This window comes from Rana temporaria, chromosome 12, assembly GCF_905171775.1.
Source record: "Rana temporaria chromosome 12, aRanTem1.1, whole genome shotgun sequence".
Lineage (NCBI taxonomy): Eukaryota > Metazoa > Chordata > Amphibia > Anura > Ranidae > Rana > Rana temporaria.
Window position 1 is genome coordinate 129,427,875 of NC_053500.1, and position 23,823 is coordinate 129,451,697.

General features: G+C 42.9%; 1 protein-coding gene across 2 annotated transcripts in view; it reads left to right on the plus strand.

Moving 5' to 3' along the window:
• The window catches only part of HLF (HLF transcription factor, PAR bZIP family member), a 44,933-nt gene extending 23,195 nt beyond the window's left edge, over positions 1-21,738 (plus strand). Inside the window, exons 3-4 of one of the 2 annotated variants that reach the window (XM_040330682.1) lie at positions 17,703-17,923; positions 21,030-21,738. In XM_040330682.1, the coding sequence (XP_040186616.1) occupies positions 17,703-17,923; positions 21,030-21,245 (437 nt within the window). In that variant the 3' untranslated portion in view covers positions 21,246-21,738. Of the gene's footprint in view, positions 1-17,702; positions 17,924-21,026 lie in introns of both variants that reach the window. The other variant, XM_040330681.1, reaches the window with a different exon arrangement.
• The last annotated feature ends 2,085 nt before the right edge of the window (positions 21,739-23,823 follow it).

Sequence of the window (23,823 nt, forward strand, 5' to 3'; positions counted from 1 at the left end):
AAAGCACATGTATACCTTTGTCTCATTTTTCTAAGTGCTTCCTAGTTCTAGCTTTGAGGTCTGATCTGCCCCCCATTCTTCCTGCCACAGCTGATCCAACAACAGCTATGCAGGAGATGGCTGATTCATAATGACAGCTTGTCTTAAGCCCTGTACACACGGCCCAGAATCTCGTCAGGAAAAAAAACCTTGTTTTTCTCTTGCTGGCCGAGTGTACAGACACGCCATTCAAAGGAACCGCCATTCTTTTGAATGGAACGAATGCAGTGACGTCATCGACTACGACGAGCATGCGCTCGTCGCATTCGATGCCGTTGCCGCCATCTTGCTACACCCTACCTATGCCTAGAAAGCTACCGCACATGCGTCAAAGTAATTTCAAGGTTTCCACGGCGACAGCTAAGTATACACACTCTCGGGTTTCTCGGCAGGAAAACACTGCCGAGAATCACGACGAGAGAATAGAGAGCAGGTTCTCTATTTTTCTCGTCGAGATTTTGGGCAGTTTTCTTGACGAGAAACCCGAAAGCCTCGTACACACGCTCGGTTTACTCGGCAAGAAAGCTCTGCCAGCAGTTTTCTTGCTGGTTTTTGTGAGAAAACCGTGCGTGTGTACGAGGCTTTAGCTGTGAGAGGAATGTCTCAGGTTCTGCATTCTTCTTTCCATGGTTTGTCTGTGGAATGCGTTCACAACTGCACTTATGAATCAGCCGTCTCCTTAAATGCTGTTGTTAGATTGGCCAAGGCAGAAGGGGGGAGAGTCAGGTCAGACTTGGCTATATAGGAATGAGCGCTTTGTCTCCCAGGGGACAGAAATGTAATAAAAATGATAATGATAGATCTTCTTTGAGCTTAATTTTATATACCACCCCAAACTTGCCAATGGACGTGCATTGCAGTGCACCACAGTGCATGATATTCGATTACAAAAATAATGATTGTACCTTTTTAGTGCATTAGCATTTGAATGAATTGCCATAATGCAGCAATAACAGTGCAGAAACACAGTGCAACAGTGTGGACCCAGCCTTAAATAAAAAATACTTGTTCTGTGTGTTTTTTGTTAAACGGTACAGCAGTGACAGTACTTTTTTTTGCTCTTCACTAAAAACAGATTCAATTCAAATATAACTGCATGACCCCTCCATCAAAGTTGTTGTTACATTTGAGAACACCACACAGATGGCATTGATCAGACTGGTATAAAGCATATTTCTACTCATGAAAACATTCCATGCTTTTTGCAGTAATTCCAATATTACAATATTAGCAGCCAAAGGTCTTTTTTTTTTTTTCATGTTAGACTCTATAACCCAAAGGCCTCAGCTGGCTTACAGAAAGTATCATTCTTGATATTTTTTAAGATTATTTCCTTCAAGTTTGAAATTTCTTGATGCATTTGACACCATTGTCCTCAAAATAGCTTCCTGGTCTCTGACGGGAAAATAAAAACCTGTATTCAATAAAATGCAATGTTATGTGTCCCCTTTTCACCCCCTTAGAAGCAAATTCCCTCAAATATACAATAGATATATTTCTATCATTATCAACTTTGACCTTGTAAAGAAGCTATGCTGCTGCTCCACCATTGCCCTTTAAACACTCCCACATGTAGCTTTGACGTTCTTTCTTTTTTTTTTTTTTTTTACACATTTTTGGGGAAATTCCCACCAGAGTCTTGCAATGCAGTGTAGAGGTCAGGAGTTTGTACGCGGCATTAGAGCTTTGGAGAGAGACAAGTAAACACTACATATATACAGAATGTGATCCTGTACTTTAAGGAAAGCGTATGGAGGACTGCATGCCAACTTGCTGAAGATCCAAAGTTTTATTGTAGAAAATTGATCATAAAAACATGTTCAAGGTTTCTTAAAGACGGTTACAAGCATTAAAGCACTAATTATAATACTTTTAAGGATTTCCCCCCCACATGGGAAGACTGTCCATGTTTGTTGTCATTGCTGGTTTAGCCATGCATGACATTGACTTCCTACACTATATCCTTCCAGCACTTTCGTTTATGTAGTGACGTGGCTTCCTGTCCTATATCTTTGAGCTGATATATACCGTATATACTCGAGTATAAGCCAAGTTTTTCAGCACATTTTTTTGTGCTGAAAATGCCCCCCTCGGCTTATACTCGAGTCACCTTTTTGCGCCTGATCTCCCAGACTTTGGGGACGTGGTACCGACCGGCACCTTGGCACATATGTAGCCCCACTCTTTCTCTACAAGTGTGTAAAGTTTGTTGTCCGAGGGACTTACCGCCGGGGAGCACTGATTTCGATAGATTTCCCCTTTAATAGACTCCCATGTTAAACGGTCATTTCTCCGGTGACTTTGGGGACACGGTACTGGCCGGTCGTAGGTCCCTTGGACCTGGTACACATGTAGCTCCATTTCTCCTCTACAAGTGCGCAAAGGTTGTTGTCTGTGGGACCTATGGCTGGGGAGCGCCGATTTTCAAACCCGGGCACCCCTTCCATAGACTCCAATGTTAAACATCAGTCTAGTCATGGGCACAGTGAGGCATGGGCACAGTGAGGCATGGACACAGTGAGGCAAAGTGAGGTATGAGGTGAGGTATGGACACCCTAGGCCAGGGGTGGCCAACATGTGGCCCGCGGAGCCCTCTAAAGTGGCCCGCAACCTCCTGCTCTGGAATGGCAGGTTGGCAAGCCCAGATCGCAGGTTGCCCACCAGCCATACCGCAGCATCAGTGTTGTGAATGAAGCTGGTGGTAGAGGAAGAAAGCGGCTGTGGAGCAGAGCCCCATAAGCCGATGCTTCCTCTACAGTGCTGGCTTTTGCCACAGGCAGATTCTTTGGCAAAGTTCAGCTAACCCGCAGGATATACACAGGTGCCCTACACTGCACCCATGGTGTGGGTAAACCACAGCACATCAGTCTTAGGCCCTTTTCACACGATCAGCCCGACCAAATGAGACCCTCAATTCACCTCTATAGAACGACAGATGTCCATTTACGCCCGCCTACCTCCAATCCGGAAAACAGAAGGGAATTCGTCCCCTTCCATCTGAGCAGGTCCGAGGGCCTATAGAGTAGCCGTAACCTGTCACCCTCCGCTCTACTCATTGTGGCCCGCGACTGGTTACCAAGTTGCTTAAGTGGCCCTCGCTCTTCAAAAGGTTGGGCACCCCTGCCCTAGACTTATACTTGAGTCAATACGTTTTCCCATTTTTTGTGGTAAAATTAGGTGCCTCAGCTTATATTCGGGTCGGCTTATACTCGAGTATATACGGTAGTTTGAAAAAAACAACTTTTTTGGGAGGGTCAAAAAGTATTAGCTGGAGAACACCTTTCACGTTCACTGGACCGTAGGAATTCTCCATAGACTTTGGTATATGTTCTGTTTAATGTCTACATTGTTATGCTTTATGCTTATCTTGTCACATAACATTTATTAACGAGGAGGCTGGGAAAAGTCCATATGTGAGTAGAAGTCTTGATTAGGCCATGAAATTCAAGGTTGCAGCAATTATGGTGAATATATTGTAAACTATACAGTTATCACATGTTTACCCAGAGTGATTGTGGGACTGTTATAATAGGAAAATCGTTAAATAATTGCTTTGTTTATTGCCACAGGGTCTCTGGGACCTTCACAGCCTCAGCCAGAAAATCCAGGTGGCCATTGCTATTTTGTATAACATAACAGGGACAATGCACTGGATGGAGCTAGCTCCATTTGGCCTGAGCCTACAACCTCAAAAACCAGTCTAAAAAAATTGGAATAAAAATTGGTCTACCCCTAGATCCTAATTAGAATACCAATACATATGGAATGGAAGCTTTATTTTCAGTCTATTTTACATATAAAAAAAATAATCATGATTTTAAATGACTTTACTAGACAAATTGATCTGTTGGGATTAGATTTTGGCTAATTTCCATTGTTTCCAGGTAATTTCTCCAAGCAATTGTACAGTCCAGATTTTTTCTGTAAAAGCCCCACCTTCAGAATCTTCTTGTTGGTCCTTAAATGTGATAAGAGGCTTCAATGAACAATAGCGAAGTTTCAGAATTGAGCGAGAGGGGGCTTAGCTTTTACAGAAAAAGTCAAAGATTGGCCTATAACTTTAGTTTGCTTTTATCTCCGAATCTACTGATGATTTTGTCTTCTGTTATTTTTTTTATTTTTACCGATTGTCGATTTTTCCATCATCTGTTTCCTTTGGAATTGCCCAGCTTTATTTTAAGGCAACTTAATATTATTATTATTATTATACACGATTTATATAGCACCAACAGTTTTTCGTAGCGCTTTACAGGGGCCCAATTACAGTACAGTTCAATACAGAAGGTACATAAGGGCCCTGCTCGTAGAGCTTACATTCTAAAGGGAGGGGGGGTGGTACAAAAGGTAATAGCTGCAGAGAATGATTTGATGGGGGTGGCTCGGGGACAGTTGTTAGGTGGGTGTAGGATAGGCTTCCCTGAATAAATGAGTTTTCAGGGATCTCCTAAAGGTGGACAGGGTAGGGGCTGATCGGACATACCAGGGCAGGGAGTTCTAGAGAATGGGAGAGGCTCTTGAGAAGTCCTGAAGGCGAGCATGAGAGGAGGTAACAAGGGAGCTAGAGAGCTGGAGGTCCTGGGAGGAACGGAGGGGACGATTTTAGCGATATCTTCAGATGAGGTTGGTGATGTAGATGGGGGCGATGTTGTGAATGGCCTTTTATGTTGGCGAAAAAGAATGATGTGGTCCAAGGCACCAAAAGTAATTGGCCTCCATCCCAAATTTGAACAGAAAAGGAGAGAGTTTGGTCAGGGGGACTTTAAATGAGGCATAGTGCATAGTGCTTGGCCTCATTTAAAGTCCCCCTGACCCAATTTCTCCTTTTGTGGCCTTGTGTGTTATGGTTAGCATTTAGAATTTTACACGGTAGGGTAGGGTAAGCCAATGAAGGGATTGGCATAGAGGAGCAGCAGTCACGGTTCGGTTAGTGAGGTACATTAATCTAGCAGCAGAATTCATACATGAGGTACAAGGTTCTTACCTGTCTTCTGGGCTTGGCCAAGCCCATGGGGGACCTGGGACCTTCTACAACACTGTAGACAAAGTCCAGTCAGCCTAGTCCATGAACACGTTCATGTCTGTGTGAGCAAAATGAGAAACTTGGGTCTTAAAATATGAAAGAAAAGTAATGCATGCTTAAGGAAACAGCATTCATTCACCCAGCTAAGTTTATCTTTAGGATGTCCAGCCCTGTTGGAAAGCAAGCAGTTAAAGCGGAGGTTCACCCTAAAAAACATCTATATACCATTACATCCAGCATACTTCCGACATCTACAGTATGCTGTTTTTTTGCCGTACATACCGTTTTATTGTTATTTTCCCCCAGGCTTCCAGGTTCTGGCTCCGGCGGGAGTGGGCGTTCCTATTCAGAGGTTAGATGATTGACGTCTGGTGAAAAACTTCCCCTGGCGCATAAGGTGCGTCACCAGTTTTCCGTAACTAGCCGACCTGCAAGTCGGCTCTATACGGCGCTTGCGCCCACTGTGTAGAGCTGACTGCGCAGGCGCCATATAGAGCCGACTCGCAGGTTGGCTAGTTACGGAAAACTGGTGATGCGCCTTATGCGCCAGGGGAAGTTTTTCAATAGACGTCAATCATCTAACCTCTGAATAGGAACGCCCACTCCCGCGGGAGCCAGAACCCGGAAGCCGGGGGGAAAATAACAATAAAACGGTATGTACGGCAAAAAAAACCAAAAAAAAAAACAGCATACTGTAGATGTCGGAAGTATGATGGATGTAATGGTATATAAATGTTTTTTAGGGTGAACCTCCGCTTTAAGGAACATTTGCAAAGTTGATCAGCAAACTAATTTTACAAAAGAAGCTGAACATTTGTCTGGGAAATTTCCTACTTTCACAGTTGCCATGGAAACTGGAGAGTTTTGACTAGTGGCATAATAGCTGGTTTCGCTGTGAACTATTATAAGGTTCTGTATGACAATAATCTGAAGTATATAGCATCCAAAAAAAAATAGAGAATGCAGTGCGATACCATGCAGTTGTTAGGACAAATCTTTTCAACTTTTTGGGACTCGATGACAGGTGGAACTGAGTCATTGTGTTTGTATTATCTCTGCTTTTCTGCTGGGTGGGGTGTACTGCTGTTTTCTCAAACTGAAAGAAATGTATATCATTGTAAACAGTTTTTATTATAGGAGTTTGTCTTGTTGGGATGCATCGTCGTGCATTTTCCAGACTGCTGCATTGTGCAAAAAAAAACCTGCGTACCCCATTTTTGTTGCGTAGATTTACTATATGCATACAATCAGCTGAACAATATCGTTTAGAAATGCAGTGTGCAATGCCACATGCATTAACGCAGCATGCATTTTTGTTTTTAATCAACATCAAAGCTAAAGATATTCATTAGAACATTGGCACTTTTCGTTGTTAACACTGAACTCAAATTTCTGCCCACAGAGTTAAATAAAAGCAGCTGTCACTGCAATACTCACCTTCAATCTATCTCTGTCCCCTGCAGTCATTTATTTTTGCCACGGGATGGTGCTCTTCTTCCAGCTTGAATGATAAGCCCAGCATCATATAGCCTACTTTCTACGAGTGTCATAAACATGCTCCCTGGGGGAAAGTCATCACTCCGGCCTGTGCCCTTCAGTGCTGAAGTGAGGATTGCTTACTGCCCCTGCTGGACAGCAAGAAGGTGGGTGGGTGGATGGTTGGTTGGGATGGGGAAGGGTGCAGACTGTTAAAAAAAAAAGTTGAGTTTTAAATAACAAATGTATTTCTAGTCTCTATAAGTCAGGGATCCTCAAACTACGGCCCTCCAGCTGTTTTAGAACTACACTTCCCATGAGGCATTGTAAAACTCTGACATTCACAGACATGACTAGGCATAGTGGGAATTGTAGTTCCTGAACAACTGGAGGGTCGTAGTTTAAAGACCCCTGCTATAAGTGATCTAAAAGTGAGTAAATATAGAAGAAGAAACGAGATATAAAGAAACCCGTCAGCTGCTTTAATTGAAGTCTTGCACCTTTTTTTTTATCACTTTATAGTCCCGTGTGTTATGACTTGATACTGGTCTTTGCTTGAAAGTATCTTAAAATGCCCCTCTTTCTAAAAAAAAGGCTGCTTCCTGCCCTCTCCCTCCAGTGCTCTGTGCTGACTTAGTTGAGTAATGGCCACACCCCTCATCACAAGTGTCGTCACACAAACTTGCATTGCAGAGAAAAAAAGGCTGATTCCTGTTCCCCCCCTCAAGTGCTCTGTCCTGACATAGCTGAGTAATGGCCCCACCCCTCATCAAAAGTGTCATCACATAAACTTGTATTGCAGAGAAAAAAGGCTGCTTCCTGTTCTCCCCCTCAAGTGCTCTGTCCTGACATACATAGCTGAGTAATAGCCACACCCCTTACACAAGTGTCATCACCAGGGGCGGACTGACAACTCATGGGGCCCTCGGGCAATAGGAGATTATGGGGCCACACAGTACTGTATACACACACATACAGTATACATACACAGTATAGACACAATATACACACACAGTATACATACACACAGAATACATACACACACTGAGAAGGTACTGGAGAGGCGGGGCAGCTATAATCTTGTGATTTTTAGACCAAAAGGATGTCCGTAAGGGACATTTCAGGGACACATGTAAAAAAACACAGATTTTGACATAGTCTCCCTGGTTTTACTGAGGCTGGCAAACCCTGATGGGGACCCCTAGTGGCATAGTGCCCGAGTGTCCGAATAGTCATCACACAAACTTGCATTGCAGAGAAAAAAGGCTGATTCCTGTTCTCCCCCTTAAGTGCTCTGTGCTGTCATAGCTGAGTAATAGCCACACCCCTCATCACACGTGTCATCACACAAACTTGCATTGCAGAGAAAAAAGGCTGATTCCTGTTCTCCCCCTCAAGTGCTCTGTGCTGACATAGCTGAGTAATGGCCACACCCCCTCATCACAAGTGTCATCACACAAACTTGTATTGTGGAGGAGAAGAGGGGGCGTGTCTGACCATTAGGCTTTACTCTGGTGCCTATTGGACGGCAAAGTCCTATTTGCGCAACTGCTGTAACAGGAAAGTGGAGGCAAGCCTACAACAATCAATCATGTTCATAAAATAGTTACGGTATACATATTTCTACGACTTCTAAAGGCCTTTAAATTGGCTGATAGGTTTCTTTAGGTTGCAGCATTTACATGGTAGCAGCACTCCGACTGTTTTATGTGTCATTTGGTGAAGCAAATTTTCATCAGGTTTTCTAGGCCGCATTATTTCCTTAAATTACATTTGAAGAGGCGATGCCTACACGTCCCTAGCACAAGGAGGAGAGAGAATTGAAAGTTTTAATAAAATCATATTTAGCTTATCAGATCGGATACAATGCTACGATTGAGCATTGTGGCGGTTTGTGTCTCATTAGGTACCTTCTCTCCGTCTTGTAAAAGAATGTTTCATAACAAGCTGTTTTTCAGAAGACTTAGCCCAAATTTTTACAGCTTAGCAGATCAGACTTCCTGAACAGCACATTGCTGGCAGTTTATTGAAGTAAATGGAGCGTACACTGACCTACATTACAGCACATTTATTAACTCTGTAAGGTTGGCGTGGATAAGTGGCATGCTACCTGAGCTGCCCTCCCGCTGTCAGCATTTTTTAGTGTTCCAGTGGCCTACAGGCAGGGCCGCCATCAGGGGAGTACAGGCAGTACACCTGTAAGGGGCCCAGAGGTCCCCAGGGGCCCAGATGGCAACCCCCCCCTTTTTTTTTTTTTTTTTTTAGGGGTCCGGAGGGCCCCAGATGGCAACCCCCTCCTTTTTTTTTTTTATAAAAAAATAATATTTTTTTAATATATATATATATTTTTTTTTATTAACTGCTTGCCGACCTGCCGCCGGCAGGTCGGCTCTCCTGCGCGAGAGCCCGTCATACTACGTCGGCTCTCTCGCAGGCTACCAGGGGCGCGCACGCCCCCCGACGCCCCCCGACAGTGCCGAATCGCAAAAAGTACTCTGGTCTTTGACCAGCAATATGGTCCGGGGTTTTTTTTTTTTAGGGGTCCGGAGGTCCCCAGGGGCCCGGAGATCCCCAGGGCCCCGGATGACAACCCCCCTTTTTTTTATAAATTTTTCTTTATTTCTTCTTTTCTTATTTCTTCTTTTTTTCGTAAAGGGCCCCCCGTTTCTCAATTCGCGGTAGCAACCCCCCCCCCCCGATTCTCTGCTCCAGGGGGCCCATGCCTGAAGCTGTGTAAGGGGCCCCATAATTCCTGATGGCAGCCCTGCCTACAGGTCTGGGAATTTCTGGACAGACCGGTCTGCTGTGATCATTCTTAAAGTGGGCCTTTGCTTGGTAGAAAGGGACATGTCACCATGGAGGAGCATACAAACCTTTTTTTTGTCTTTTCCCCACAGGAAGGGTAAGGTTTAATGGAATTTTTTATGAATCATTATAGCAGTGAGTAAAGGTTCAGAGCATTTTCCAAAATGTCATAATTCTTCTATGGCAGTGATGCCGCGTACACACGATCATTTTTCGGGTTCTAAAAAAATGAATTTTTTTTTTAACGTCATGAAAAACGATCGTGTGTGGGCTTCAGAGCATTTTTCAGGTTCTGAAAACGGCCCAATTTTTTTTCGAACATGCTCTATTTTTTCACAACGTTTTAAATGTTGTAGTTTTTCTGGTTGTAAAAAATGGTCGTGTGTGGGCTTTAACGAGGTGAAAAATCCATGCATTGCTCAGAAGCAAGTTATGAGGCGGGAGCGCTCGTTCTGGTACAACTATCGTTTGTAATGGAATAAGCACATTCATCACGCTGTAACAGACACAAAATCAGCTAAAGCAGCCCCAAGGGTGGCGCCATCCGCATGGAACTTCCCCTTTATAGTGCCGTCATACGCGTTGTACGTTCCCTGCGCTTTGCTAGAGCATTTTTTTTTTTATCGTGTGTGGGCAAGGCCGTTTTAATGATCAAGTTGAACAAAGACGTTGTTTTTTCTAGAGCCTGAAAAACTTCGTTTTTTACAACCTGAAAAATGATCGTGTGTACGCGGCATGAGGCTGAACTTGTTCTCCATGCATTTTAAGCTTCTAACACAAGTATGTTCATCCCTTTTAAAGCATTAAGCCTCGTACATATGCGCGGTTTTCTCTGCAAAAAAGCTGCTGGGAGATTTTTTTCCGAGAAAACCGCGCATGTGTATGGTTTCTCGTCGAGAAAACTGTCTGGAATCTCGACGAGAAAGATAGAGAACCTGCTCTTTATTTTCTCGTTGCGATTCTCGGCAGTGTTTTCTTGCCAAGAAACCCGAGCGTCTGTATACTTACCTTACCTGTTCAGTTGAGTTTTAACATGCTAGCCATATCAGATGACATGTATAAGGTTATAGAAACAGCTAAAGACAGGCGTGCGTCAAATATAAATCCATCTCTGTACACTGCAGCACAAATTCTGCAATGCCGTTTTTGGGCCAGCTATAAAAAGACAACCGGACGTTCGCTCTCCACGTGCCTTTAAGCGCACAAGTACCATAAGTGCCCAGGTGGCAGCTGAGAAGGGTTTGAATATCAAATAACAATTTTTTTTTTTAAGTATGTTATGTAATTCAATCTTCCCGCTGTGATAAAGGCTATTTCTGGCTTCCCACATATATGATGCCCACGCATACTTCGCCGCAGCCATCTAAGCTGGAGTGGATTGGGTTATCCTAGGTGGATCTCATTGTTCCGTGTACACTTTGTTGACGGCTCGGGATCAGGAGAGCTGCAACTAAGTGTTATCAGTAAAAGGATATACTGCAGAATGGGGCACGTGTCCACGGGGGCCAAAATAGATACAAAAACACTGAGGCTGGCATAGGATTAGAGTACGTCAAGGCACCGAGGTAATCAATGTTTTTATCTCTCGCAAGAGATGGAAACTCTTATTGAAATTTACGTCAGAGAGGGAAAGAACAGCTGCGTTGACTCGAAACTAACCCCTTCGCATTACAAATATAATGTCTTTTCCACTTCATAAAGCTTCAATTCCCTGTCTTCTCTAGGTGTATCCAATCTTCTTGAACCTCTTGAGAATCAAAACATATAAGTGGGATGTATTGTAGGATGCATGCTTTCGTACTCTTAGTAGAGGTCCCATCAAATAAGCTGGCCATACACGTGACAGTTTAAGATTTTTCCAAGCCAGTAAGGATCGCAAATACGATCACAAGTAATCGCCTGAAACTATAGAGTCTACCACCCATGTAAAGTAAAACAATAGGCAAAACTTATAATTTTTTTTCATTTTGGATAGAGTAAGTTAGGGACATTTTTTGCCACCTGTGTTGCATTGGGGAGAATTTCCTTCACTTCCTGTCCCATAGCCAAACATTGTGAGAAAAAAATCTCTGCAAATCAATGTAATCTCTTTTTCATCAGATTCAGAACTAGTGTCCCCATTGGTTAATTTCCCCTCTATTACTTTTCTGGGGACAACCCAACACTTGGAATTTTCTTTGACTTTCAATGATAATGGTAAACCGGACAAATAGAGAGGGTAAGTCTCCCCAGTGGTGGCATAGACAGCAATGAAAACTGACAGGTGTTCTAATCCATCTCCACTCTATCCAAAGCTCCAAAATAAAAAAAGTTTTGCCTTTACTTATACTTTAAGCAAAAAGAGCAATCTGCCATTACCTTTGCTAGCGTCAGCAGCAGAATAGTATATAAAAAAAAAAACCAGGGGTTGACTAAGCCCATTAAATTCCTTTTATACCCATTTATGTAAATGTACAATATATATGTAAATTGACGGCGCTATAAAAGTACTTGTAATAAATAAGTATCTTTGTGACCTCCGTAACTGCGGGATGGGGCAGTGTCTTTTGACTACATGCTTTGTGCTAAAAGGTATTCCTCTTCTTTATTTCAAAAAGTTGAGAGGTATCGAGTGGCTTAGCTTTTGCTTTCCTGCTCCTCTCACTTCTCCTGTAAATGGCTCCTTATTTTAATCAGAGGGATTGAAATTACTGATCAATCACAGCAAAGGTTTGCATGGAAGGGTCTTGACGGACCAGGCTTACAGGAGCAGACTCTCGATAAGCTTGTTCTAATCTGCCTCGTCTTTGCCACCTGCCTGCTTGCTACTGTCCACCGAGCGCGTGAGAAGGGTTAATTTCAGAGAGGATTACAAGGTAAAATTAGGAACGTGGACTGGTTTTAACAGCTTGGCCTTGAGTGACGGTACCAGTTCCAGTAAATTCGATTGGAAAAAACATGTTTGTACTATAGGTGGACCTTTGTAGAGCACTTCTACTGAGAAAGAACTTTATAGCGAAACGAGTAGAAACTCAATTGTGCTAAAGTTGTCAGTTGTTGGCCAATTAAAGTCCACAGCCCTTAGTACACCACCCCTATCATTTGTTTCCTAAATTCATGTGTTAAATTGTAATGTAGGAGAGCAGAGTGACCTCCTGGCCACTAAGTTGTGCGCAGCCAACAGCAACCTCAATAGAGAAGCAGGGCATTCAAGGGCAGGGCATTCAAGGGACTCTCAAAAACCTTTTCTTCTTCTGTCATCCAGCCATATGATTGCTGGGCTAGTGTTTCATTCGTGACCCAATTATTGCAGATAGTGAATGAGAAACTGCGTCACACCACCCACCAACCACCAGCATGTGCACTTGCTCAGTCTTTGTTCTTAAGGCTGTTATCCAAGGCTTGAGCCGGAGTGAATGTACCAGTTCCAGTAAACAAGGCTCAAATTTCGACTGACTGAAGATTAATCAACCCTAATTCGAGTCTTGAGTACCTGTTGGGGCCATCCAGTTCAACAAAAGTTAAGTGTTCCAGAGTCAGTGGAAAATTGTCGGCTGAATGGCACTTGCATCTAATCAGATCGGGTATTCTGACGGCTGTAGGTGGCAACTGTCTGTATGCAAATGGCCAGCAGGGTAGGAACGTCCATCTGGGACCTTTAGCATGGGTGGAGGAGGAATCCGTTTCTTTTTTTATCTGATGCCATGAATGACAGAAATCTATGTGTGTATGGCCAGCTGTAGACGTGTCAGCCCTGACACCTGAGGCCGAGTTCTCACGAGCATACATGTCCGATGAAACCGGTCCGCGGACCGTTTTCATCGGACATGTCTGCCCGGGGACTTCTGTTCGATGGCTGTACACACCATCGAACAGAGGTCCGCGCATAAACAATACGCGGGGCGTGTCCGCGGTGTCGCCGCGACAATGACACGGCGACGTGGGCGGCCTGCCTTTAAGATGCTTCCACGCATGCGTCAAAGTCATTCGACGCATGCGAGGGATGGCGGGCGGCAGGACATGTACGGTAGGTCTGTACAGTCTGTAAAGACGACCGTACATGTCCGCTGGAAACCTGTCCGATCCGCACGAAAATGGTCCGCTCGGGCCTACACACGGCCAAACATGTCTGCTGAAACTGGTCTGCGGACCAGTTTCAGCAGACATGTTTGGTCGTGAGTACAGGGCCTGAGTGTCCTTTTACCGTGAGCCCAGGCTCAGTCTATCCTTGTATCACCGGACTGAGAGAGAACCTCCGCTGCTGAGTGGGGAAGCTGAAAAAAAGTCTAAACTCATTTTAGAATGTAAAATCATTCATAAAATGTGCATAAATTAATTTTAAGCGTACAAATAAAACTATGAAAACATGGATTTTTTTTTTCTAAATAAGAACCCTACTGAGCACATTAACCAACATAATATAATGGCTTTGATAGTTAAGAAATAAAAAAAAACAAGGAAAGTAAATTCTAAGTAGATTAAAGCTTTAATTTTTAATCTGATATTTGACTTGAAGCAAATGAGTTAAAGAATAACTAAACTCAAGAACAAAAATGCAATATATTGTAGCTTACAGTCCATGTGGTGGCTGCATTCGTTTTCTCTTTTTTTTTTTTCAAGCTAAAAATATTTTCAGCAAATACTGAAAATACCTATTGGTTTGGCATAAAATGCAGTGTCTTTGTCACTTCCTGGAAGCTACATCGAAGAATATCTTTCTAAATTTCTTCTTTAAACTACCAATTGCTCTGCCCCCCCCCCCCATCTAATAGAGATAAAGAGATACAGACATATCTGTAGTCCATATTGGGAGAGCAGAGTGACAACCATGGCTCCCTCCATAGATACAGTGAAGGCATGATGTAGCCACCCGGCGACAGGAAGTGTGTTATTTGCTAGATTAGGAGGTGAAACTTAAAAGGAAAAAAAATAATGTAGCCACCACACCAAGGACCAATAAGCTGCATTATATTACATTCTTTGGCTTTGGGTTTAGATACACTTTAAGGTAAGGTGACCAGATTTTTAAAATGAAATCCGGGGACATATTTTTTCTTTACTAGTAATGGCAACAATCAGCGACTCTCTGCCCGTCGCCACCCGCCTCACAGCCTTTCTTAGTCTTACTCTTTGGGCCCCCCCGGCTACTACTGGATGGGGAGCGGCGGGAGATCACTCCACCAGGGAAGGTAAGGAGATAGGCAGGTGGCTGGCCAGGATTTGAGCCAAGGCAGAAGAACATGCGAGCGAAGCTGAATGGGCATGCGCCCGAAACTGAAGAAATATTCCCTCCGCTCCGACCAGCACATGATCATCAGAAAGGGGCACAGATATGGGAAAAATACAACCCCCCTATGCTAGTAGGCACGGCGGAGCGGGGTGTGTAATTCAATTTTTTTTTATTTTAATTCTGCACTGATTGTCTTTGAAATTGCCCCTGCCCCCTATTAAATCCAATCTGGGGACAAAACCAGCGACAGACTTGGTCCGGGGACAGTGTCCTCAATCAGGGGACTGTCCCCTGAAACTGGGGGTGTCTGGTCACCCTACTTTAAGGGGCTGTACCATGCTTGAGGCAAGATGAGGTGCCCTCTAGTGGTGGCATTGGACAGATTTTATTCTTTCTATGCCCTGCTCCTGCCTAAGGTAAAGTAAAGAAAATGTGGCAATGGTGCAATGATACAATTATGGATTTAACCCCTCGCTGAAACATAAAGCAGCCTTCAAATCACAGACAACCTGGAAAAATATTTGAATTGTCATGCAATATAGGCCTATTGATATTGATACACCCTGCAGGCGCTTACATTTGTGGCGGCCTCCAATGCATTGGCTGTTGGGAAGTGGCTGAAATTTTCAGAAATGATGGCAGTGATGCAGAAAAAACAAACATTAAGTTTTAGAATTAAATAAAACGTCTGCCGTCTCTCTCTGAAGAGATCATGTGATTGCATGAAAGCTATTTCTGTTCCTGGCAAATTTCAGAGTCACGCCAATCAAGCACTTGGACGACTCCTTAATCAGGCTGCTTTCTCTACCCTTTTGGGCTGATTGCTGCCTCCACAATAAAAAAAATGAGATTTTAATCAGGATTTTCAGCTGTTTAACGACAGTTTAGAACTGTGATGCGTCTGGGTGGGAACGTAATTGACTTCTGCCCTCTGCTGGGAGACAGTGGTATAGCCGCTCAGCAGGAGGCGCATAGAATGCATGAAAGATAATACTTTTAATAAGGCAAAATATGCTACATTCAATTTTTTTTTTTGTATTAGTGATAATAAGAGAATCCACGTCAACAAATGTGTGTCTGTGATCTGCCTCATGAATCAGATTATCTACTGAGAATCATCAGTATTAAAGTAAATCTAAATGCAGAACTTTTAAAATTCATTTTAGATAGAATAAGGGAGGGTTAAAAAAACTGTCAATTTTTTGTCCTCTTTGTCTAATTAAAAATATTTTCCTGCCCTGTGGACTCCACAGAAAGTAAGAGAATATCTTTCCAATGTGGGGACTATTGCCTCATAGATAGTTGTAATGGGAACAAGTGTCCCTATGGGAAGATTTCCCTTCTATTGCTATGCTTTTCATTCTGATCAGGTCAGCTAAAAGGAGGGAATCTCTATAACGGGGACATAGACAGCAATAAAAACCTGAGAGAGGTTCTAATACATCCCCAAATTAAGACTAAATGTTCACTGTCGTAGTTATAAATTAAGTGACACTTTAGGTGTGAGAAAAGAAAAATAATTTCTTTAAAAAAAAAAAAAAGCAGCAACAGCATCTAATGACTGGTATTCTGCAATATATTACACTTTGGGCCAGATCCACGTACATTTAGATAGGCGCAGCGTATCAGAGATACGCTACGCCGCTGTAACTCACTTTTGAATTCTTTGAATCCACAAAGAATTTGCGCCGTAAGTTACGGCGGCGTAGTGTATCTCTCGGCGCGTAATTCAAATCGGCGGGTAGGGGGCGTGATTCATTTAAATGAAGCGCGTCCCCGCGCCGAATGAACTGCGCATGCTCCGTTTCGAAATTTCCCGCCGTGCATTGCGCGAAATGACGTCGCAACAACGTCATTTTTGAAACTTAGACGTGAATTACGTCCATCCCTATTCACGGACGACTTACGCAAAAAAAATATTTTTTAAATTTCGACGCGGGAACGACGGCCACACTTAACATGGCAAGTCTATCTATACGCCGCAAAATAGCAGCTTTAACTATACGCCGGAAAAAGCAGACTAGAGACGACGTAAGAGAATGCGTCGGAAATAGCTAATTAGCATACCCGAGGCGGAAAACAACGCGAACTCCATCCAGCGGACGCCAAAGTATTGCATTTACGATCCAAAGACGTACGAAGCCGCACGCCTGTCGGATCAAAGCCAGATGCCGTCGTATCTTTGGTTTGAGGATTCAAACTAAAGATACAACGTGGGAAATTTGAAAGTACGCCGGCGTACTCTCTCTCTGGATCTGGCCCTTTATTTCTTGGGGTTTAGACAGGTCAGAACTTATAAAGGGAAGCTGAAGCAGGGCCGATCCTAGGCAGGGTGCACAGGGTGCATTGCACCCAGGCGCCTGCAGAGGTGGGGGTGCCAAACATCTAACAGACTCTCTAACAGAAGTCCTCTCAGTGTCCATCACAGAGGCTTCAGATCCCAATAAAGTACTCTGCTTCTCTTCCTGTATTTTGTTTATTGTTAACAGATCATGTAAGGATCCCAAGTTAATGAAGACTTTGTGGAGGACCATCTCTGCGGTCGAGTCATTGCCATAGAAACATTTGTAAAGGGGAGGAGTTGGTAAAATGAAGACGCCCATGTGGGGGCGCCAGAAATATTTCTGCACCCAGGCGCCTGTGAACCTAGGATCGGCCCTGAGCTGAAGGCCACTTCTAAAACATATGAAGACCTCTGTTTTTATCAGAGAAGAAGCAAGGTTTATTTAGCTGTGTGTTACATAGCAGATCAGGGGAATATGTTTATGCACAGTTAATTGATCCTCCTGTGTGCTAGTTATAAATTGATTAAATATACCAGGCGACTTTAGGAGATGAAGCTTTAAATCAGCCATATTCCAGATACTGGAGTTAGCAATGAATGATATAGCATGTCCGCTCCAAGACAAACAATGAGGGTGAATCTCCCCAGCAGGAACAAGGACATTAATGAATAAATGGGGGTTTCAACACTACATGCTGTATCCAAAACTAAAAAAAAAGAAGTTGGTCTAAACTTTAGATACATTTTAAGATACCAGTTAATGAATGTTATTCCCTATCATTGAATGTTATCCCTATTACATAAAGGATTTTTGTTGTTTAAAAAAAAAAAATGTCATGTAAGTGAAATTATTGTGCTCTTTTTTTCAGGTCACATTTTGTCCACAAGCCGAAACACGCCAAGCCCAATTGACCCAGAATCCATCCAGGTAGCCGTGGGCTATGAACCAGACCCAGCAGATCTTGCCATTTCCACCATTCCAGGGCAGGAGATGTTTGACCCAAGGAAACGCAAATTTTCGGAGGAGGAGCTTAAGCCACAGCCAATGATCAAGAAGGCTCGTAAAGTGTTCATTTCTGAAGAATTAAAGGTAATTTGGAAACGGTGTGAAGGATATATTAGTTGTTAAGAATTTTGGTGTAGGATTGCAGTGGCCTCTCCTGGGGTCAACTTTGGTAATAGTGGGCCAGATTTACAGAAAAAGTACGCCGGAGTATCTGCTGATACTCCGGCGTACTTTCAAATTTGCAGCGTCGTATCTTTATTTGTTATTCACATACAAAGATACGATGGCTTTTGGCTAAGATCCGACTGGCGTACGGCTTCGTACACCTTCGGATCATAGGTTTAATTTTCCGGCGGCCGCTGGGTGGAGTTTGCGTCGTTTTCCAGCGTCGGGTATGCAAATTAGCTGATTACGGCGATCCACGAAGATACGCGCGTTTGTCGCAATCTCTTACGTCGTCGCTAGTCGTTTTTTCCCGTCGTAAAGTTAAGAGTGCTATTTAGATGGTGTAAAATTACACCATCCATGTTAAAGTATGGCCGTCGTACCCGCGTCGAATTTTAAATTTTTTTTCTGCGTAAGACGTCCCAGAATACGAAAGTACGTTACGCACGTCGCCGTTCAAAAAACACGTCGGGGCGCCGTAATTTTGCGCCAAGCACGGCGGGAAATTTCCTAACTGAGCATGCTTAAAACGTTCGGCGCAGGAACGCGCCTAATTTAAATGGTACACGCCCCATTTGAATTAGGCGGGCTTGCGCCGGACGTCTTTACGCTACGCCGCCGCAAGTTTACAGGCAAGTGCTTTGTGAATCAAGCACTTACGCCGAAAGCTTGCGGCGGCGTAACGTAAAGGGGATACGTTACGCCGCCGTAGATATTCGTGAATCTGGTCCAGTGAGTCCAAGCCATACTTTTGTCTATGTTAGAGTAGTGTTAGTATTTTAAAGGATATTGGTGGGTAGCATACATTATATGCTATTTAGCGTAAAGTTTTTTTGGACACCTGGCTTGCAATGGTTGGTAAATGTGGATATTTAATAGAGATGTGCTCAGGTGTGTTCAGATTCTAGTCCAAACCCGCCAGGAAGTTCTCAATGTACTGGGTAAATCATGAGCAGCCAAGGCATTTCCCGCAGCACAACTGCAGGTAGACATGCCCTTGTATGCTAGCGGCTGAAGGGTGGGGAATGCCCAGCCACTTGTGATTGGCCCAGTACATGGTGGGCTTGCTCAGTTGGGTTCGGACTAGGACCTGAACACACCTAAACTCATCCCTGGTATTCAGCAAAGTTGCGGTCAGGGATCTGTGTGGGCCACTCAAGTACCATACTCATCAAACCTTAGCCAAGCATTTGTGTTCATTGCTATAGAAAGTGAGGGGAGAGGAGGAGAGTGTCTCAGGCAGATGCAGTTGTCGCCTCATATCTCAGGGGTAACAAAACGGACTGAAACAGGTTTTCTTTTGCTGCAGCAGTAGGGTGGGGACTCTATAACTTTGCGATGTAGAAATGGTAATTCCAGAATGTATGTCTCTGGTAATCCATGGGAGATATTACAGACCAAGATTCAGCCAACCGTAACTTAAATATGAGGACTGACCTCTTAATTAAATGACCTTGTTCCTGTTTTTAGATGTGTCACCCGCTTGTCATGTGATACGCCATGATCACTTGTCTGTCTGCATGCGCCGTTAGCTTAGTACAGCTTCATGCGAGTTTATTGCGAAGAGTACAAAAATAAAAAGCAATTTCATTATTTATTTTTTTGTAACCCGACTCATCCATCGCCCCAAGCCAAGGAGGCACAATGTCTCCATTTCTCTTTAATCGCATCAGCCGCACCGGTCACTTATCAGCAAACTTAATCCCCGGGGCTCACTCTTCCATTACAGCCGGCTGATTGGCTGTTTGATTCTTCAGAGGGGGTAAGGAGATTAAGCATGTCAATCGCCTCTGGAGGGCACGTGACCTCCGCTCTCCAACCTTGGCCAGAATACAGCAGGATTAAAAGATTTGCTTTTTTTTTTGTTGCAATTTGTTAATATAAGCACAGAGGGGACTCAGGTGCCTACAGATTTAATTGCATCAGATCTGATTTTCAGGCAGGTGAACTAGATGGAAAACTAAAGACTGCAGATGTGTTCTTCACTTATTTTATAGCCGGGGGCAAGTAGTCGAAAGTGGCGATCTCTGTTTTTATAATAGTATGTCCTCTTGGAGGGATTTTTAGAACGTGGGTGTTGACATGTTTCTTGATTTGTTGTTAAAGACCACTAAACCCTAAATTAAAAAGTTGCATTACGTGGGTGGAAGAACTGCTATACCTTTATACTGTGCCTTGAAAAAGTTTTCATACCCCTTGAAAGTTTCCACATTTTGTCATGTTACAACCAAAAATGTAAATGTATATTATTGGGATTTTATGTGATAGACCAATACAAAGTGGCACATAATTGTGAAGTGGAAGGAAAATGATAAATGTTTTTCAAAAGTTTTTACAAATAAATATGTGAAAGGTGTGGGGTACATTTGTATTCAGCCCCCCGGAGTCAATACTTTGTAGAACCTCCTTTCTCTGCAATTACAGCTGCAAGTCTTTTTGGTGTTTCTACCAGCTTTGCACATCTAGAGAGTAACATTTTTGCCCATTCTTTGTTGCAAAATAGCTCAAGCTCTGTCAGATTGGATGGAGAGAGTCTGTGAACAGAAATTTTCAAGTCTTGCCACAGATCTCCACACAGTTTCCGAACTGGTACCAGTTTGGGAAATGAGTGATGCAGTTTAGAGTGAGGGAGGGTTTTAATCCTTTTCCATTTTTTTTTTTCATCTGAGTCCCATTGCAGAGATTTCCTTTAACGTCCTGTTTCAAATGACTTAAAGTGGAGCTCCACCCAAGTTCTGCTTATTTTCCCCCTCCACTGCCGAACTTGGCACTTTTTTTTGGGGGGGGGGGAGGTGAGGGCACCTGATTTTTACAGGAAGTTCAGCCACCTTCACCTTCTGGGACAAGTAATATCTGGGTTTTCAAAGGTAACATTTGGTGCACACAATGATCCATTGTGACTGTTGAGGAATATATCTAAATTACAGTATTAATTTGTGTAATTCAACTTTGAATAATGTACAAGTAAAGCTTTGTTTTTCCAAGTCTAACATCTATTTCTTTGTGTCCTTGAACCAATGAGCAGGATGAAAAATACTGGGCTAGGCGCAGAAAGAACAACATGGCCGCCAAGAGGTCAAGAGATGCACGGAGGCTAAAAGAAAACCAGATCGCCATCCGAGCCTCGTTTCTCGAGAAGGAAAATTCCGCTTTACGGCTGGAGGTGGCTGACCTCAGGAAAGAGCTGGGAAAATGCAAAAACATTTTGTCAAAGTATGAAGCCCGACACGGGCCAGTTTGAAAGCCTTGATGGCTACGGAGACACATGGACACCTTCATCTCTGCCGCGTAGCACTAAAACACATACCAACCTAATTCTGTCATCAGCACTTTACTGGAAGAAGAAATTGACTTGTAATTTCTCCTTTTTTTACCATTAATATTTCATTATTTTATTTTTTTCTCATTTGTGTTTTCGTCTCGGCACTTTCTATACTACGAAGCGCTTTATGAAAAGGGTATCACTTACCTTGACTGTGTATAATAATGGAAAGAAAATATTGCTTTTTTTCCCCCATTTTGCTCTGGAAACTGAAACTAGTGACACTTAAGCAAAATTGAGCAAGAAGAACTTACAGAATAATATAATGACCTTTGTTGACTTTGCAAGTCGTGGTCCGAGATGTATAAATTGTTCATCAAGCATTGTCTATTGTGTCATGCTCATTATACTGCAGTGTCTGCATCAATGATGAATGAAATATATACAATATATACACTAATTTGTCATTTTACGTAAATGTTGTTTTGTGGGTACAGGACAGGAATAAGAGCTTTCCAAAGGATTGCATTCCTGTTCCCTCATCGTGGATGTGTTTAAAAGATGATGCAAAAAAGTTTGGATCACGCAAACACAATACAGCCGTTTCTGTAAATTCCGGCAAGCTGAACAAAATATTGGCTTCTTGTGTCTTATGGGGGCTCCAGTGGTGCAATCTTTGCAGGGAAGTCACATCTTTTCCCACCCACCACAGTCATTCCATAGGGTCTCCCTCTTCTTCTTGGACCATTCATGTATTTCACACTAAAAGTTAATTTTGTAAGAGCTGAACCCTGACTAATGCAGCAGTCGTGTTGAAACTATTAGACACAGGTGGGAGCTTCAACACCAAACTTCTCAAGAATTATAAGAAGCCAGTATGTGATTCAGCTCACCTCTATCTGTAACTGAAGGTGAATATTTAATTGACCAATTATATACCATGAAAATGATGTTAGTGTCCACTGTCAACTGCTAATCTGATGAGGTTAGAGGATGCAAAGAACCAAGGATGGAATATAAGCTCATATTGTTGGTGTGTACTTATATTTTGTATAGGAGTAGACACCACAATTATCTTTTTTAGATATACATAAAAAATATAATACAATTCTGTTCCCTTCTCTAAATTTTATTTCACATTGTTACCTGGAGCCAGACTTTAAGTCTAAGCCCTACTCACTGCCATTCTTTTGTCCATAGAGACTGCCTCCTCCTTTTCCGGAGCTAAATACCAACTTAGTAAAACAACACAGCAATTAGTGCAAAGTGTTGCAGCCAATAGCAACCAATCTGAATTTCCTTTACTGAGCCCGTACTAGTACTAGACACATTTTGATTAGCTTCTGACTCTGTGGGTGTTACACTTTGTATGCAGCACTTTTCTTCTTGCACATGTACCTTTTCTTTATTACAGAGTGGAATTCTCCTTTAGGACTATTTTGGAACCTGATGTTGGGGTGCCATGAAATAAATAACTACATACATACATATTGATAACGGAGTTGAACTGATTTATGCAATCACTGTGCAGCACTACTGAGCAGGAAGCACAGCATGCTTCTGTAATGAGCAGATATGATTGTGATTATGTGCATATAATTACAAACTATTTTCTGGACCACATTAGTCAGTTGTTAAGCTGATCGTGTGTATCTAAAAACCATGTAAAATACTATAGAATCTCTTTAAAGCACTGCCCTGATTTATTTATGTTTTATTATTGTAATGGCATACTTCTTTAATCAGCCAGCACCAGAAAATATTTTCGCAGTTCCACCCTATCAGTATAGAGCAGGGGTCTCAAACTGACGGACCTCCAGCTGTTGCAGAACTACATGTCCCACAATGCCTCTGCCTAGGAGAGTCATGCTTGTAACGGTCAGCCTTGCAATGCTTCATGGGAATTGTAGTTCTGCAATAGCTTGAGGGCCACCAGTGTGAGACCCCTGGTATAGAGCATGCAATTAATTTTTACATTCTTTAACAAGGTCCGTTAAAACTGTTTAGGTGACCTGATTTTACAGGGCTCAGTAGTTTAATTTGATAGCTACCTGATTGTTAAATAACATTTATGAGACGAAAAAAGGGCAGTAAAAGGGATAAGCAGATTTGTCAGTCTACAAATTGAAATTGCTTGAGTTGCAATCTGCTTATGTCTACATATGAACTGGTTATTCGGTTTTGTACCTCAAGGACAGTTTCAAAAACAACATGGACGAAGATTAAAATTCATTGGTACGTCATGATCGCTTTCCTCTAAATGTTCACAATGTGAATTGCTTTATCGGAATATTTTTTTGTGCAATATTAGGCTTTTCAGCAATTCCTGGCCTGACAGCCCAAGCAAAGCAATTATTGCTACAGCATCTGAACTGATGTCTGGCAGGCTTTAGGGGACGAGTCATCATCACTCTGTCATATTCTTCCCAAACATGTATGTACGGCACCCCCACACAGGTTCCTGGGTTCGCACAATTCTTTTTGGGGTCTCAACCAGAACATTTGTGGCTAATTTTGCAAAATGAAAACTTGAAGCGCCCTTTAATGAGCAGTTTTT